Source organism: Gopherus flavomarginatus, chromosome 2, assembly GCF_025201925.1.
Source record: "Gopherus flavomarginatus isolate rGopFla2 chromosome 2, rGopFla2.mat.asm, whole genome shotgun sequence".
NCBI lineage: Eukaryota > Metazoa > Chordata > Testudines > Testudinidae > Gopherus > Gopherus flavomarginatus.
Genome location: NC_066618.1, coordinates 257,210,805 through 257,230,176, shown reverse-complemented (window position 1 = coordinate 257,230,176; position 19,372 = coordinate 257,210,805). Strand labels below are relative to the sequence as shown.

Here is a 19,372-nt window from a genome sequence, read left to right as displayed (position 1 = left end):
TGCCAGTGCCTCCCACGCCCCGGGACCACCCGCCTCCATAGAACCAATGGCAATCGCATCCAGAGGGAAGCCTGCTATGGAACCTCTGCAACGGTCCTCAACCCAGTGCCAGTCTTCATCACCATGCTGGTGTCTGGCATCAAAGCATCTGTCTCTAGCGGCCCAACACTGGTCATCAGAGCCCCGGCACCAGACGCTGGGGTCCTAGCACTGATCACCAGCTACTCATAGCCGTTCTTCAGCCAAGTAATCGATCCCCAGCCCTACACCATTCACTGGTTCCCCATCATAGCCAGTAGGAGGGAATGGCAATGACTCTGCCTTGCTCACCAGAGGAGGATTCCCCATCAGACTCTGTAGGGAATCTGCTCCCCCACAAAAGAGGTGCCTCTACCCAGCCTATGCACTGGATTTCAGTGCTGGACCATGTATGGAGGTATGGCCTCCGGGGCAGTGACCCCTGGGGGTTCCTTGTGGTGCTCAGGCTGTTCTCTCACCCTCAATCTTTCATGATCTCCGAGAGATAGGCTGCAGCCCCACCATACCCAGTTCCAGGGCTGGTCTCGGACTCCAACCGTGGTACCAAGACCCCGGTGGTATCTCTGATAGAGATTGCTTTGGAGGCAGTAGAGGATTCAGCTCCTTCAGTACCAGTGGCGGCATCCTCCTCATCCCCAGATGAGCCAATCACAGGTTCCGCTAACCTACCGCCTCTGACGATTTTAGGGCTCATCAAGAGTTCCTTAAAAGTTTTGCCACCAATCTGGGCCTGGAGGCATAAGAGTTGAAAGAGCCCACAAACAGACTATTTGATATTCTGGCCGCCACTGCTCCCTCTAAAGTGGCCTTACCAGTGCATGATGGAGTAGTTAAGTTGGTAAAGGCACTGTGGCAGACCCCATCATCTCTCCCCCAACCTCAAAAAGGGTGGAGAAAAAATACTATGTTACCACCAAGGGATGCAAATATATGTATTTGCACTCCACCTCCGAGTTCTTTGGTGGTTTCCGCCGCCAATGAGCGGGATAGACAGGGCCAAACAAGCACTACCCCAAAGAACAAGGATGCTAAACACCTAGATCTCTTTGGTAGGAAGGGTTTATTCCACTGCTAACCTCCAACTTTGTATCTCAAATCAGCAGGTGCTGCTGGGGAGATAAGAGTTCAATGTCCATGATTCATTGGGAAAATTTAAGAACTCCCTGCAACAAGAGTCATGGAGGAAGGAAAGATGGTGGCTAGAACATCCTTCTAGGCTGTCTTAGATGCAACAGATTTGGCAGCAAAGACAATGGCATCGGTGGTCACTATGAGGCTTAGTTTGTGGCTGCAGTCATCAGGACTGTCCCAAGAGGTTCAGCAGATGGTGCAGGATCTCATATTTGAGGGAACCTTGTTGTTCTCAGACCAGATGGACACCAAACTGGACAGCCTCAAGGATTCCAGGGCCATACCGTGGTCTTAAGACCTTTATAAACTGTTGACCTCCAGGAAGCACTTCAGACCACAAGAACCACCCAGGTTCTTGAGGCCACCCAGACATGAGCCAAAGAAGAGAAGAGGAAAAGGTTATAGGCGCCACCAGCCAGCCATCCTCTACCACCACTCAGCAGAGCACTAGCTGGCTCCTGAGCAGAAATATACAGGCGTTTTGAAGACATGCTCGGGGAAGACTTACCGGTCTCCCTGCTGGATCCATTCCTCATTTTATTTTTAAACCACCTTTCGACATACCTCTCTGCTTGGTCATCAATTACATTGAACCACTGGGTACTTATACCATAGCATAGGGGTACACCCTTCTCTGTGTGTCTATCCATCTACTGTACCCCACTTCCCTGTCTCTCTTCAGGGACCCTTCTCATGAGCAAGTTCTTGTCCAGGAGGTATCAGCCCTCCTGCAGGCAGGGCTGTGAAGGTAGTTCCTCCAGAACTGAGAGGGAAGGGATTTTACTTCTGTTACTTCTTGATTCCCAAGGTGAAAGGGGACCTCTGGCCTATCCTAGACCTGCATCACCTCAACAAGTATCTCAAGAAACTGAGGTTCTACATGGTCCCCCTGGCCTCCATTATTCATAGAATCATAGACTATCAGGGTTGGAAGAGATCTCAGAAGGTCATCTATTCCAACCCCCTGCTCAAAGCAGGACCAATCCCCAACTAAATCATCCAAATCCAAATAATCATTATTCCCTCCCTGGATCCAGTAGATTGGCACTCTGTCCTCAATTTAAAGGATGTGTACTTCCACATCTCGATCTTCCGCAGTGGGCTACAGCCACTACCAGTTTACGGTGCTTCCATTTGGCATGTTGGTGGCTCTGTAAGTTTTCACAAAGTAAATGACGGTAGTCACAGCCTACCTCAGCCCTTGAAGCATATAGATTTACCCATACCTTGATAATTGGTTGATATGAGGCCGCTCATGAGCTCAAGTTCAGCACAGCATCAGTGCAGTGTAAGCCACCTGCTGGGTGCTGGGCCTCCTAATAAAGGATCACAAGTCGATGTTGGTCCTGGTGCAGAAAATAGAATTCATAGGAGCAGTGCTCGATGCCTCTCAAGCCTGGGCATTTCTCCCGGAGACTAGATATCGAGCTATGGTTGACCTAATCACCCCAGGCATTGGGCAGCCCATTGATGACCGCTTGTGTCTGTCTACTGCTGTTGGGACACATGGCAGCATGTACCTATGTGGTACAGTACGCGTGGCTACATCTCAGACTGCTTCAGATGTGGCTTGCCTCAGTTTACTCCATGAACAGGCACCATTTGGACTCGGTCCTTACCATCCCACTGCCAGTGCTGGTATCCCTGATGTGGTGGTTGGGCCTGGCCTCAGTTATGTCTGGAGTACCCTTCGCATCCACATGGTGCACAATAACATTGGCGTCCGACACATCGGATCTAGGGTAATGGCCTCACCTTGATGATTTCAGGAACCAGGGTAGCAGAATAGGCTATCCCTACACATAAATGTAAAGGAGCTCAGGACAATACCCTTGGCTTGCAAAGTATGCCCAACCCACCTGTCATCAAAGAGGGAGGCTCCAGGCCAAGGTTCTCTGCCAGGAAGCTCTCGGGTTATGGGATTGCTGCGTGAAATATTCCATTCACCTGGAGGCATCTCATCTCCCTGGGCAGTGGAATGTATTGGTGGATCACCTCAGGATGCCTTTTTCCTCTCACCATGAGTGGTCTCTCCACCTGAGGTGGGGAACTACCCAGGTGGACATATTCGCCCTCACACAGAACACAAAATGTCCTCGCTTTTGCATGAGGCATAGTCAAGACAAAGATTCCCTGTGCAATGTCTTTCTACAGTCCTGGTCAGACGGCCTGCTGCATGCCATCCCTCCAATACCCCAAGTTCACACAGTCCTTCTGAAGTTTAAGGGGGACAAGGCGAAGGTTATCATTATTACATCAGCATGGCCTCATCAGTCTTGGTTTGGCATGCTTCTAGATCTTGCAGTCAAAGCCCCATTGACACTCCTGCCCAGACCTGACTTGATTTCATTGGATCATGGGCGACTGCTCCATCCAAACCTCGCCTGCCTGAATCCAGAGGAGAGAGCATGGTTGGAGCAAGTCCAACAGGTTTTGCTAGACAGCAGAAAGCCTTCTGCTAGAGCCACCTTCCTGGCCAAGTGTAATTGCTTCATATGCTGGGCAGCCGAGAGGAGCCTTTGCCCCACTCAGGCGTCCTTCCAGTCCATCCTAGACTAGTATCTCCTTCACCTGAAGCACCAAGGTCTGTCATGGTCATCAGTCGAGGTCCACTTAACAGCCATCTCAGTGTTCCATTCTCCAATCCAAGGCAGATCGGTCTTCGCCCATGAGATGAAAAGCAGGTTCATCAGGGGTCTGGAAAGTGTCTACCTGCAAGTTTGTGACCCACTTCCTCTTTGGGGTCTGATCCAGGCTCACAAGGCCTCCCTTCGAGCCCCTGGCATCTTGCTCCCTGCTGCTCTTCTTGCGGAAGGTTGCTTTCCTGGTGGCAATTGCTTTGGCCAGAAGGAGTTTGGAACTTCAGGCTTTGACCTCAGAACCCTCTATATGTTTTCTTCAAAGATAGGGTTCAGCTACATCCTCACCCAGCATTTCTATGGAAGGTGGTGTCACAGTTTCATAGTAACCAAGACCTTTTTCTGCCCATCTTCTTTCTGAAACCACACAGGTCAGAGGAGGAATGGCGTCTGCATTTTCTGAACATTAGAAGGGCCCTAGCCTTTCATATTGACAAGACAAAACCTTTCTGCAAATCCATGCAACTTTTTGTTGCTGTTGAAGATAGAATGAAAGGCCTCCTGGTGTCATTCCAGGAGGGTCTCGTCCTGGATCACAGCCTGCATCCAGGCTTGCTGCGAACAGGCAAAGGTCCCACCTCCAGCCTCTTGAAAGCCCATTCTACAAGAGCGCAAGCATCTTCAGCTGCATTCCTTATGCAGATACTGTCCAGGGTATCTGCAGGGCTGTGACATGGTCATCAGTTTGTACCTTCGCATCCCACTATGTCATCATCCAACAGGCCAGAGATGATGCCAGTTTTGGGAGAGCCATGTTGCAGTCAGTACACCCGTGAACTCCTAGCCCACCTCCAAAGGCACTGCTTGTGAGTCACTGTTCCATGATCCTTTCTCCTACCCTGCTGTCAGAGGTGATGGCAAGAAGGAACTGGGAGGATGTGGGGGGTAGCTCCCCTTATACCAGCACATGAGTGCGGGGCTCCAGGGGGCACTAGAGCCAGTCCTATGGATACCAGTGGGGGGAAAATCTCTGGCAATGGTGCACATAACACATGCACAAACCTGACATGGACTGGACATGAGCAACTCATCTCGAAGAACAACAGATACGAAATCCATCTGCAACTGCCTCCCACCTTCTGGGTGCTCAGAACAGCTTGGCGGATTGCTTGAGCAGATCTTTCACTTGTGATCCCTGCTGTATCTCAGGCTGCGTATCATGAGATTCGTTTTTCAAACCAAGTGTATCCTTCACATAGACCTCTTTGCAACTTGTCTTAACAAAGTGCCAGGGCAGGTCTCAGGGATTTCTGACAGATGCTTTCCTATAATCTTGGAAGGACAAGCTGCTGCATGCCTATTTTCCCATTTCCACTTCTTCCCAAGTGTTGCTCAAATTCAAGCATGATCATTCTTGTATGATCCTCATAGCACTGTCATGGCTCTGCCAGCATTGGTTCTTCAGTCTGCTGAGCCTATCCCCCAGGGCTCCTTTGAGACTGCCTTCAGAACCTGACCTGATCTCCAAGGACCACAGTCATCCCTACATCTCCACCCCGCTGCTCTCCATCTGGTGGCCTGGATGCTCCATGGTTAGCTTCTCATGAGGTGGAGTGTTTGGAGAATGTGCAAAATATCTTCCCAAATTGTAGACAGCCATCTACTAGATACACGTACCAGCTGAAGTGGAAATTATTCTCCTTATGGTCAAAGCAAAGCAGAAGGGAGTTTGTCCTTGCACCTCTATCCAACATTTTTGGATTACTTGTCCTACTTGAAACCACAAGGCTTATCCCTTAGTTCCATCAGGGTACCTGGCAGGTATCTTCACTTTCCACCTTCCAATTACGGGCCACTCAGTATTTTCTAATCTTCTATCATTTAAATTCTTAAAGGTTATATCTCCGTGTCTGAATCCCGTCCTCCCTGGGACTTAAATCTGATGCTAACAAGGTTGATGGGTCTGCCTTTTGAACCGATGGCTACCTACTCTTTACTTCATCATCTGTCTATGAAAGCACTGTTTTTGGTAACTATTATCTCCCTGAGAAGGGTGGTGGAGTTATGAGCATTGGTAGCTGACCCCCAGTTTGCAGTTTTTTATAAGGACAAAATTTACTTATGCCTACATTCGAAATTCCAGACTAAAGTAATATCAGCGTTCCACTTCAATCAAGCCATATACTTATCAACTTTCTTTCTTAAGCTCCATTATTATAAGGATGAGGAGAGACTATACTTTGGATGTTAGGAGGTGTTGGCTTTTTACTTGGACAGATCTGGGCTTTTAGATTGTCATCCCAGCTTTTCTTGTCAGTTGCAGACAGGATGAAAGGCTTTCCAGTCTTGATGCAGAGGATTTCCTCAAGGATTTCATCTTGCATACATCTGTGCTAACATTGCTGATGTATCTCCTGCAAGCAGAATGGTAGCACACTCTACAAGATCTCAAGCAACTTCCACATTTTTCTTTTGGATCAAGTTCCTACAACAGACCTTTGTAAGCTGCAACTTGGTCATCAGTACAGACCTTTACAACTCACTATGCTTTATCTCTGTATTCCAGAGATGATGCCAAGTTTGGACAAGTACTCCTTCAGTCACTGTTCAGGTAGATTCTGGAACCTGTCTCCAGATTTTGCTGCTTGTGAGTCACCTGAAGTGAAATGAACATGTGCAATTACTCGAAGAAAAGAATGGTTTCTAATGTGTTCTGTAACTGTGGTGTTCTTTGAGATGTGTAGCATATGTCCATTCCAAGACTCCCTCTCTTCTCTCCTCCATATCAGACTCTAGCCAGTATGAAGGAACTGGGGGATGGTTGGGTTGGCATTGCCCTTTATTCCATCATGCAGTAGCACAAGGCGGCAGCAGCAGCAAAGACATGGCCCCCATGACAGGTACTGCTAAGGGAAAATCTCTGACTCTAGTGCAGAGGGTGTGCACGCACTTGAATGGACATATGTAATGCATCTGTAACTGTTCTTTGGGAACAGATTAGTAACCATTTTTTCCTAAGTGTCACCATTCCTTTGCTGTTAGAAAATATCTGTGAAACCCACTGGCAAAGTGTCTTATCCCCCGTTAATGCTGATCTACAGAGGATGGCAACCAGCTGTGGCCATCAGTTACTCCATTAGCTGAAGTTACAGAGATCTGTGCCTCTGTTTTGCATCTGTAAAATGGGGATAATAATAGCCCTTCATCTCACAGGGGTGTTGTGAAAATAAATTAACTGATACTTGTGAAGCACTGAAATATTGTACAATGAGCGCCATAGAAAAGCCAGTGAAGGAAATTAATAATTCTTTCATCAGATAAGAATTTGAATAATGTGAAATAAATAAGGCATGGGGCTCCACATTGAATAATGAGGAGAAAACAAGATATTCAGTAGCTGAGCATTAAGTGAACATGATCCATCCTGTGCATTAAGTCAAGGGACCTGTGGAAAAAATAATATGTGATCATGTAATTAAAGATTATATCATAATGCATATGCACAAGAGGACTCAATTAAGGTTGCACAAGCAACCTTAATTCTGGCATTTCCCAATGTTTGAATGCTTGATCTTGCAACATTAACAGTAAAATTCTTTTTACAGATGATGTGCATGTGCACGTGCGTAAAATAAATAAGTTGATTAAGTTGACCACCTGGCAAGATAGTATTAAAGTCCTCCAGGGCCTTGCAGTACTCTGCAGTCTGCAAATATTTTCATCTGGATTGTACTTTCCTGCTTCAAACTATGGTCCAGTCCACAAAACTAATAAGACAGAGAACTCCATGGGGAAGATAGGGGAATTAAAAAGTTATGGTTTGGGCAGTCCTCTTATGTTGGGTACAACTGTCAGTGGATTGGGTTGCTTTCTATTTGAATTCATTTTAGTAAAATCTTTGTCTGCATTTGCAGATGTACTAGTATTCAGCACAGTCTTAGATGATAAAATGTGTCCCTGACACCAATGTTTTTATGATAAATTACTGTACTGCTTAGATCAATATAGCTTTTAAAGAAGGCTGTTTGTAAATCCATTTCTAAGACGCAAAAATGAGTACTGTACTAAAAATAATTTTAGCAAAAGTCCAGAAATTATTTTAAGTATCTGTTTTAACTTATTTTGTTATTTTAATCCTTAAAATGCAAACAAACCCTGTGAAGAGTATATAACAGGTCTTTGGGTGGCATATTTAAAACTGTTTTATGCTGTAAAGAGACAAATGAGATAGCCCTTAATACTATTGAAAAAATAAATAAAAATGCAACTAGGTAAGTAGGACTAAAGCCACCTGTGGAACAAATGTCAGTGGAAGAATTTACATTCATGTAAAAGGTAGTAGAGGGATTTGATTCCTTGGAAATTGCACTGGAAACCTGACTCTGTTGGTTGAAAGCTGCTACACCTTCATCTGTGTATGCCTCCATATATTAGGGGTCAGTTCAGCTCCAAAAATGGGCAGGACTGATACAAAATAAAGCCTGTCCAATGGAGCTTGAGTCTGTGTTTTCCTGCAGAAGTTCATGTTTGTGAATTTGCATTGAAGCCCCTGTAATTTAAAACTGCTTCCATTTTCCTACGGTCTAGACAAGCAAGGACAGCACAATAACCACTATTTACCCTCCATAGGAATGAATTTCCTGCCTCTGGCACAGTGCGCTTTCCAGGTACAAGTTACAACTTATTCACCAGCTTTGTTGAGTTTTGGCCCTAAACATAATTTTTCTGCTTGAACTACTGAATGGATTACATTTATGTAAATCATATGTATGTAACTTGATTTTGAAATATTACTCCTTCCCCTCTAGTAATGTCATCAGCCAATCTGTAAGTAATCATTCCTTCATAACACATGAAAATGTTAAAGAAGTGCCTTCTTCCAGGGTAATCTCAGGAATTTTCAACAGGCATGTTTAAATTATTTAGATAGCCTAGGAATAGTTTGTTTCCTACCCACTGCAGAGGATAAAATATGTTTTGTTAATAAATGCTCTTTAAAATACAGAATAGAAACATTAATGGACCATTGTTGGTTCTCTGAGTCAATATTATTCAAGCCAATTGAAGGTTATCACTGGCAAAATAAAATAAAATAAATAAATAAATAATTCCAAACAAGTAAGTAAATCAGGTTTTCCTCAGATATGAGTTAAAATAGATGTTAATAACAAGTATGCATAATCTTAATAAACCTCTATTTGCCAACTTACTCTTTGCTTCACTTCTGTTAGATTTCTGGAAACTGTGAAGGCTTGCCTTTTTGTAAATCACAAATAGTCCTGCTATTTAATAGTTTTTTTGGGGAGGGAACTCCCCGCAAAAAAATAAGATCCCTCCAAAAAGTTGCAATAAATAGCACATCTTCAGAGAATGCAAAGTGGTATATTTGTAATGTGGCATATGAGGATTTAGTGCATGCCTCCCATTAACATTTAATGTGAATTACATGACGAAATCCCTATGAAATGCTTTGAAAAATGACCCCTTTGACTGTGGTACAATTCACTTGTGATTATTAAATATAACTATTTTGTCTTACTACCAATGTATGTAGTGATTAAGTTTATTGGGTGTTCTGCTATTTTAATAAGTAGAAAAAAATGAACAGAAATCAAATAATTCCAAATACGCATTTTACAATAACATACAAAATACCGTACATGGCCATTCAAATGTATATTACTTTCTGAAGTCTTGCCTGCTTTTAATTTGTCACTGAACATTGGGGTTTTTTTATTTACATAAAGATGTTAGAATTGATTTCAGTGTGTTCTAACATCTTAGAAAACGTTACAAACAGTCGACTTGGATGGCATTTGAATGAATTCAACATTTTACTTAAGTAATCTGGTCTAGTGCACCATCTGATGCCTGCCAGCATTCCAGAATTGTCAATGATGTTGCTGTTGCCTTTGATGATGGGACATGCATAACTATTTCTGTGGATTTATCAGAAGCTTTCAACTTAGTTCATTAATTTTTTACTGTGAATGGTGGTCAGTTGGTTTTCCTAGACAGTAGAGAGGTTTAAGAACATTTTTTCCACTTAGAAGCTATGTTTTGGAAGTCTTCTCTACCTATCATCCCTCCATTAAAGCAGTATCCTTAAGAGCTAAATATTTTGCTAAGAGGTGAGTTTACAATGCAATCATTTCACAACTTCTATAGTTAAGGCCATCACCACTTTCCTATTATGATACACATATGCATGCACACACAAAACTGCATTAAAAGAACATTATTAAGATGGCAAAGTCAAGCACTCAAGCATTAGGAAATATCAGAATTAAGGGTGCCTGTGTAACCTTAATTTTGCCCTGTGGTGTATAAGCATTGTAAAACAGTCTTTAATTACATGATCACATACTACTTTTTCCATAGAACTCCTGCTTCAGTCAGTGCACAGGCTAGATGGTGATCATGTAGCAAGCAGCTATACAATATTTTATTTTTTCCTTATTCATAGGAAATGAATAAAATTCCAGAATTGTAGAACTGGAAGAAACCTTGAGAAGTCTTCTAGTCCAGTCCCCTGCACTCAAGACAGGACTAATTATTATTTTAGTATTATCATCCCTGAAAAGTCTTTGTCTAACTTCTTCCTAAAAATCTCCAATGATTGAGATTTTTCAATGTCCAATTGTTCAATGTGTGGCCCTGTGTCTTATTTGTTACACATTTTCGGTACTGGCCTGCAGACAGAACTATTAATTTCCTCATAGTTTTTTTTTATGGCACTCATCACTAGACTGAGTTCTTCACAAATATTAATGTGTTTATTTCCACTATACTATTGTGAGATTCATAGATTATAAGGCAAATCATCTTGTCTGATTGCCTGTATAACACAGACCACATGACTGCCTTGAATTTATTCCTGTTTGAACTAAAGCATATTTTTTAGAAAAACTAGCAATGTTGATTAAAAATATCCAGTGCTGGAGAAGCCTCCCCAGGCCTTGGTAACTTGCGTGAATGGTCACTGTTAAAAATGTGTGCTTTATTTCTAGCCTGAATTTAGAATTAAGGTAACACTATCTTTCCATCATAATGTTGGGTTTAGGTATTCCTGGATCTCAGATCAGCATGTGATTTTAAATATAATATGTACACATTCCAGAATACCTAGCTACAGTGCAAAGAGCTGTTCTCTGAATTTATGTACTATTTTTCATTCTATTCTACTATTCTGATTGCTAGTATGAAATTGAACTAAAATAAAACTTCTGTTGATCCTCAGAAGATATAAAGAGCCACAGTCTCTGCTGAGCATATGTTCTAAGAATGTATACGGGAATGGATTTAATTTCAGATGCCCATACACAAAGGTGGCATTTCATTGTAGAGATGGATCAGAATCCAAGCCCTAGGTCCAAATTCAGTTGTATGCTGTGATGTTCAAATATTCTGAACTACATTTTGGCTTCATCTGTCCTTTTTTATCATCATGTGTGGCAGAATTAGAAGCAGATTTCTTATTCTTTTGAACAGCAATACTTGCACTTAAACAATGCTTTATCAGAAGATTTCAAAGCACTTTACAGAGGGTAGATATCTTTATGTACATTTTACAGATGAAGGAAACTAAAGCATAGAAGAGTCAAATGACTTGAGTAAGATCAAACCGTGTGTGTTGGCAAAGCCAGGATCCTGACCTAGTCTTGTACTGTCCACTGGAGCATGCTGCATTCCTTATAGGAGTTTCACATTTAAGCTGCTGTACAGTGCTGCAGATTAATTTGGGAATGTATATTTTATTTAAATTTTGCATTCTTTCAGATTTCCTTTTACTTTTCTGTGCAGATTTAATCAGTGTCTACCTCTAAACCTGTTCTGCAGAAACTGGTTACACTAATTTGCCACTGCAGCATTTATTTTCTTTTTCCTCCCACATTCCCATTTTCTGTAAATCATCAACTCCATCACATTACAGGAATTCATTCTCACATGGAGCAAGCATTTGCAGAAATCTTGAAACTTAAGGGCTTACTGTCTCACCTATTGTAAATACCCACTTTTATGGTCTCTGCATTTTAGCCTTTGGACCATAACACTTCAGCTGTATTCTCTCACTTCAGGAAGAAGGAACACATCACCTGCAACAGCTTCTTAGTGATCATGAAGAGTTTAGTTTGATAAAGTGGGCTTTTTGTTTTTTGAGAGAGAAATGAGTGTACACAGATGATTCCCTGTCTCTTTTCGTTTATAGTATGCACATATTTCTGTTAGTCTGTGTGCAGGATAATAACCAGAAGCAACAACAGAGCTTACAATGTACAAGTGTAGCTTCGCTTCTAGGACGTCAGCAAAAGCAACTGTATTTGGATGCCTTCAGCTAGCAGTAATTTCACTGTCCAAACTGCTGCTCTGTATTCTGCTACCAAACACTGCCCTTAGCAGCTGTATGGAGTGCGTCAACCTTACACCAAATGATTTAAACATTGAGCTAGGTAAGGGGTCGGCAACCTACCGCACACGTGCCAAAGGTGGCACGCGAGCTGATTTTTGATGGCATGCGAAGCGGGTCGCTGCTCTGGGGTTCCCGCTGCTGGCGCCTTGCCAGCCGGGATCCCGCCACCAGTCCCACTCAGTGCCAACTGCTGGCCTGGGGGAAGGAACCCCAGGCTGGCAGCGGGCAGAGACTCTGGCTGGCAGGAGCCAGTGGCCGAAACCGCAGGGCGGACTGAGCCACCGTGACTACTTCTGGCCACTAATAGGTCTCTGGTACATTTTGCAAAAGTGCAAGGATTTATTCATGTGTCTTAGTCAAATTACCACGCTCCACCTACATTAAATTCTCCCTGTATTTTCAGATGGAAAAGAGGAGGGGTTTTTCTGGCTTTGGGGTTATTGTTTTTTTGCTTCTAGTCATTGTGTAGCATTGCTGTGTACTCTTAAATAGCTGATTTGTTGCACCTTCCAAGTGGAAGTATTTCTACGGTGGATCCACGTGTATATATTAAGCATGCGGCTTCACCCGTGGAGTCCCATTTACTTCAAAAAACAAAAAAAAGAGGAGTACTTGTGGCACCTTAGAGACTAACAAATTTATTTCAGCATAAGCTTTCGTGGGCTACAGCTCATTTCTTCGGGTGCATAGAATGGAACACATAGAAAGAAGGTATTTATACATACAGAGAACATGAAAAGGTGGAAGTAACCATGCCCAACTGTAAGAGGCCAATCAATTGAGATGAGCTATCATCAGCAGGAGAAGAAAAACCTTTGAAGTGATAATCAAGGTGACCCATAGAAGGTGTGAGGAGAACTTAACATGGGGAAATACTCAATTAGTATAATGACCCAACCATTCCCAGTCTCTGTTTAAACCTAAGTTAATTATATCTAATTTGCATATTAATTCAAGTTCAGCGGTCTCTCTTGGTCTCAACTTCAAAAACAGACTCCAAAGAAAGCAGCAAAGAATCCTGTGGCACCTTATAGACTAACAGACGTTTTGGAGCATGAGCTGTCGTGGGTGAATACCCACTTCTTCAGATGCATGTGGTGGAAATTTCCAGGGGCAGTATATATATGCTAGCAAGCAAGCTAGAGATAACGAGGTCAGTTCAATCAGGGAGGATGAGGCCCTGTTCTAGCAGTTGAGGTGTGAAAACCAAGAGAGGAGACTCCAAAGAGACCGCTGAACTTGAATTAATATGCAAATTAGATACAATTAACTTAGGTTTAAACAGAGACTGGGAATGGTTGGGTCATTACACTAATTGAGTATTTCCCCATGTTAAGTTCTCCTCACAGCTTCTATGGGTCACCTTGATTATCACTTCAAAGGTTTTTCTTCTCCTGCTGATGATAGCTCATCTCAATTGATTGGCCTCTTACAGTTGGCATGGTTACTTCCACCTTTTTCATGTTCTCTGTATGTATAAATATCTTCTTTCTGTGTGTTCCATTCTATGCACCCGAAGAAGTGAGCTGTAGCCCACGAAAGCTTATGCTGAAATAAATTTGTTAGTCTCTAAGGTGCCACAAGTACTCCTGTTCTTTTTGCGGATACAGACTAACACGGCTGCTACTCTGAAACCTGCCATTTACTTCAGGGACTCTGTGCGCACACACACACAGCTCCACGGGAGTGGTTCCCTCTACAGGACTGGAGCTGAAATTTGTAAAGTCCTGTGGCATGAAAATCTCTATCAATAAATAAAATATCTTGCATTTGTATCGTTTTATTAACAATAAAGTTAACATTCATCTGATACTTTACTTTAATTTTTAGGCAGTTCATATAATCATGTTTTGCATTTTTTTTTAAACAGTTACCATTAGAAGTGATATTCAGATTATTTGATTTCCCTTTTTCACTAGTCGTCATTATAGGTGGAATTTTATATTTGCTGCTTCTGATCTAAGTATAAACACCTAAAAAGAGTTAGTTTTTTGTGTGAGCAGTCTTTTAGTGTCAAATCTGTGTAGTGCTGAATCCAGATGAAGTCAAAGGAGCAAGCTGATTAAGCCTTGACCAGCATGCAAGGATATTTTAATGAAAATTCATCTCATTTTCACTTTGATGTTGTGCACATATGCTGTCCTAAAAAGGAATGTTTCAGATTTTCCTTCAAATAATTCTGCAGACTTGCACTACTATTACTTAACTCACGCCAGACTGGTAACCCATGGAAGGCATGTGATCTTTGTCTTTATTCAATAGTATAGACAACTGTTGCTTGCAATATTGAGAATCCTTAAAGTTATTAACCTAATTGTATTTGGCTAATATTTGCATTGATTATAGATATAAGTAGCTGCAATGCTGCCAAATGTATGACTATTTATAGATAGAAACATTTGGTTTACTGCAATCTCAAGTAATGCTGCTGTTTTTCAGGATTTTAGGATAGCGAATGGCTTTTAATATATTACAAAGAAAATGGGTGAAATATTCTTTCAACTGGAAATGTAAAACAATTTTATTTTCTAACTGTTTTCAGGTTTTTTAACGCTACAGTAATAGTTATTCTGAATGCACTCTTTTGGCTTTAGTTGTGGATCTATTCACTTGCCTCCCTTCTGCATTGAATTCTAAGTTCCCATCTTTACTTTCAAGGCATTGCTCATCTCCTCCTCATCTGAGTCCATACTCTCATTTCCTTCTTCTCACCACTTTGTTGTTTCAAAAACTTACTTTTTATCCCTTACCCACTGTCTCCTCCTTCCATTCCATACCAGGAACTACCTCTTTTTCATGGACTAAATAACTTCCCTTCTACGTGAAAATCTTTCCTTAAAGCATATATTTTCCACACAGTATTTCATAAAATTAGTGCTCCTTTGAGCTTGCATCCCTATCCATTGTTTTAAGCCTGAATTATGATGTCTCTGTCTCAATTGGATTGTAAGTTACTCAGAACAGGAACCATGCCAACTTATGTTTGTATAGCAGGAAATGCACAGACTGCACTTGACTGATGATAGTGTTGGGTTTTTTTTTTTAAATAATTTTCTACTTCAACAGAGATCTTTTGATATTCTTAGTTATCTTCCTTCTTTTTAGACCCAGTGCATGTACGAACACCAGAAATAGCAAGACACAAGAAAGAGGAAGACGAACCTGACTGCCTTGCAAAATACTTCAGTGTTGTGTGGTGTAAAGCTTCAAAGAAAAAACACAAGAAGTGGGAAGGTGATGCTGTTCTTATTGCAAAAGGAAAGTCTGTGATACTGAAAGATATGGAAGGCAAAGACATTGGAAGAGGTATTATAGATTTACATACCGTTGTTGCTTAAACATTGGCCTAAAAATAATGTGTGTGTTGAATGGGAGCAAAAAACTCCAAGGGGAGCAGTGGGGACAAAAAACCTAACTGGCTTCAAGACTGAGCTTGATAAGTTTATGGAGGGGATGGTAAGATGAGACTGCCTACAATGGTATGTAGCTGATTTGTGACTGCTAGCAGCAAATAACTTCAACGGCCATTGATGGGAACTAAATGGGAAGGGCTCTGAGTTACTACAGAGAATTCCTGCACTTAGGATGAAAGAATCCCATGCATTGCTACAGACTAGGATCCGAGTGGCTAGGGAGCAGTTCTGCAGAAAAGGTCCTAGGGGTTACAGTGGATGAGAAGCTGTATATGAGTCAACAGTGTGCCCTTGTTGCCAAAAAGGCTAAGAGCATTTTGGGCTGTGTAAGTAGGAGCAGTGCCAGGAGATCGAGGGACGTGATCATTCCCCTCTATTCAGCGTTAGTGAGGCCTCATCTGGAGTACTGTGTCCAGTTTTGGACCCCACACTACAAGAAGGTTGTGGAAAAATTGGAAAGAGTCTAGCGGAGGGCAACAAAGATGATTAGAGGGATGGAGCACGTGACTTACGAGAAGAGGCTGAGGGGACTGGGCCTATTTAGTCTGCGGAAGAGAAGAATGAAGGGGAAATTTAATAGCTGCTTTCAACTACCTGAGAGGGGGTTCCAAAGAGGATGGATCTAGACTGTTCTCAGTGATAGCAGATGACAGAACAAGGAGTACTGGTCTCAAGTTGCAGTGGGGGAGGTTTAGGTTGGATATTAGGAAAAACTTTTTTACTAGGAGGGTGGTAAAGCACTGGAATGGGTTACCTAGGGAGGTGATGGAATCTCCATCTTTAGAGGTTTTTAAGGTCAGGCTTAACAAAGCGCTGGTTAGGATGATTTAGTTGGGGATTAGTCCTGCTTTGAGCAGGGGGTTGGACTAGATGACCTCCTGAGGTCCCTTCCAACCCTGATATTCTATCATTCTTTGATTCTTTCTCAGGTATTTGGCTGGTGGGTCTTGCTCATGTGCTTAAGGTCTTACTCATTGCCATTGTTGGGGTTGGAAAGGAATTTTCACCTAAGTGAAATTGGCAGAGACCTTGGGGTTTTTTTTGCCTTCCTCTGCAGAATGTGGCATGGGTCACTTGCAAGTTTAACTAGTGTAAATGGCAGATTCTCTGTAACTTGAAGTCTTTAAATAATGATTTGAGGACATCCGTAATTCAGCCAGAGGTTGAGGTCTATTACAGCAGTTGGATGGGTGAGGTTCTGTGGCCTGCAGTGTGCAAGAGATCAGATTAGATCATCATGATGGTCCGTTCTAATCTTAGTCTATGAATGAAGTGAAACAAAGCTGTTAATAAATTGTGTAAATTAGCGATGACCAAACTGTGGTCTGTGGCCCACTAGTCAGAATGGGAGAAAAATAATTATTACACAGAAACCCAGGACAAGTAGAAATGTTTTTGGGGCAACTAAAAGAATCACGTTTCGTGCCCACCAAGCAAAAAGTACAGGGGAAAATGGGGCAGACTGAGTTATATCAGGGGAAAAAGCATTGCACTGCCAGTCCAGGAGAGGGGCTAGAAAAGAAGGGCCGAGCAGATCAGTAGAGCTGCCAAAAGGGAGGAGCTGGGCCTTGTTGACATCAGCCACACAAATAATGCCCCAGGGAAGTGGGTTTGCATCAGGGACAAATTCATAGCTGAGCAGGCAGACCTAAGGCTGAACCTCCATTTGAATGTGTTACTTGTTAATGGTCTGATCAGAGGTCTGGTGACTGGGAGAGATTGGAGCTGCGTTTTTCAGCTACGAAGAAATAACTGGTTTCAGAATAGCAGCCATGTTAGTCTGTATCCGGATAAAGAACAGGAGTACTTGTGGCACCTTAGAGGCTTACAAATTTATTTGAGCACAAGCTTTCGTGGGCTACAACGCACTTCATATGCATCCGATGAAGTGGGCTGTAGCCAATGAAAGCTGATGCTCAAATAAATTTGTTAGTCTCTAAGGTGCCACAAGTACTCCTGTTCTTTTATTAGTGAAGTAACTATAAATATTGCCTTTTCCCGAAACGCAAGCCAGAGTTGATCGTGCTGCAATTTTTAGTCTTGCAATCATAGTAGCAGCTACTGTATGATATATTTTGATTAAGAGGAAAAAATAAGGCTTGTAAGCTATAGGTTGCAGTTAATTCAAAAACTTTGCCTGAAAGACAAGCAACAATTTAAGTTGTCAGCAAAGCCAACATAGATTATTTAGTAAGAAACTACAGTTTTATTGTGTGTTGCTGCAAAACACACTTGTATTTGAATTTAAGACAGAGATGGCCCTGTAATAATTTGTTACAACCCTAGCATTGCAAACTTTGCCTCTGCCAGGCACTTTTAATTGACAAATAATCCATGACTTTACAAATTTAATGTAGTTTGTATCAAAACTATATATGCATTGACTTGCTTGAATTAAAAAAATAAGAGTGAGCGAGAGAATAAGAAATGTCTGGAATGCATCAACCTGTTAATTTTTTTTAAAAAATCACATTAGCTTCATTTAACAGAGGGTGATACTGATGGTCCTGATCTAGGTAAGTGTGAAGTACATGGTGCTTTCCAGAATTAATAGAAAGCTAAATATGGATATTTTTATGTTGGAAAGATTAAACATTTCTAGTCTTTAAAGACAAAGCTTCAGAAAAACCAAATCTCTGTGCTTGAAGCAGCCATTGACACTGATACCAATTTCACCAGCCCCCACAACCACTTCAGTTTACTTGAGAGAATATCACAGTTTGAAAATTGGAATAGCCACGTGTGAAGATGATGGAAGGGGGAGACATGCATCAGGGCCCTAACTGTACCCTGAGTGATCACTACTTCCCACCACCCAACACAGATGTAATGAGGTTGGAGTAGTCTCTCCATAAGAGAAACTAAAACAACTAATTATTCCTCAGAGAAGGTTTTTAATGATTTACGGCTATAAAGGCAACACAGACAGAATAAGAAGAGAAAAATTAAAGACCATCACGGAATTAGGATTAATATAAATGGCAGGTTATACTGAAGACAGGCACAAATGCAGGCAAAGCTATCATTACTAATTAATCAGTTAACCCTACATGCACTGTACCAGTCTCCAGCAAACAAATTATATGCAATAATGACACAGATTAACTAAATTTCTTTAATTTTAAACTACCTATAAGTATCTACTATTAGTTTTAAACAACTTATGAACTACTGACTTCTATTATAAAACTAAGTGGCAAATTATAGTGAAGACAGGCACAGCGACATGCAAAGCTATTGTCACTTATCAACTACTACCTTTACCCGCACTGTACCCGTTCCCAACAAGACAGTTGTTATACATTGGTTAACTATTTACTACTACTATTCCTAAGCAATTTACTACTACTAGTAACCAACTTACTTTTACTTCTAAACAATTCACTAGTATAATTAAACGATAGTATCGATACAGACTTAAGAGTAACCAGCTCGAGCACAACCAGACTTCTTTACTCCAAAACCTTACCCTGCATTTGTCCAAGAATAGGTTACCCTTCAGTCAACCATTTTCTGCATTGGCCAGGCACAGATAGTCAGTGAAGCACAAGTCCCTTTGATTCAGGGTGTGTGTGTGAGCCCGATCAAAGAGAGATCTCTTTTAGGTCAACCCACATATACATACACACACACCTGTACCTTTGCATTATACCTCTTTATACATTATTTGTTGGTTGTGTTCCAAAGCAGGTCAACCAGTTAAGGTGGACAAATGTCTTAGTATGGTATTTTGCAGTTGTTTTGATCTCATGAACTGTGCACCTGTGCCCAGCTCATCTTTTCTTTATGCGGCCAGTTGT

At 41.9% G+C, this 19,372-nt stretch overlaps 1 protein-coding gene across 5 annotated transcripts in view; it reads left to right on the top strand.

Moving 5' to 3' along the window:
- RAD54B (RAD54 homolog B) overlaps positions 1–19,372 on the top strand; it is a 118,231-nt gene that overhangs the window by 51,335 nt on the left and 47,524 nt on the right. For all 5 annotated transcript variants that reach the window (XM_050940716.1, XM_050940719.1, XM_050940715.1 and 2 more), the window contains exon 4: positions 15,265–15,465. In XM_050940716.1, coding sequence (XP_050796673.1) covers positions 15,265–15,465 — 201 coding nt within the window. The remainder of the gene's footprint in view (positions 1–15,264; positions 15,466–19,372) is intronic.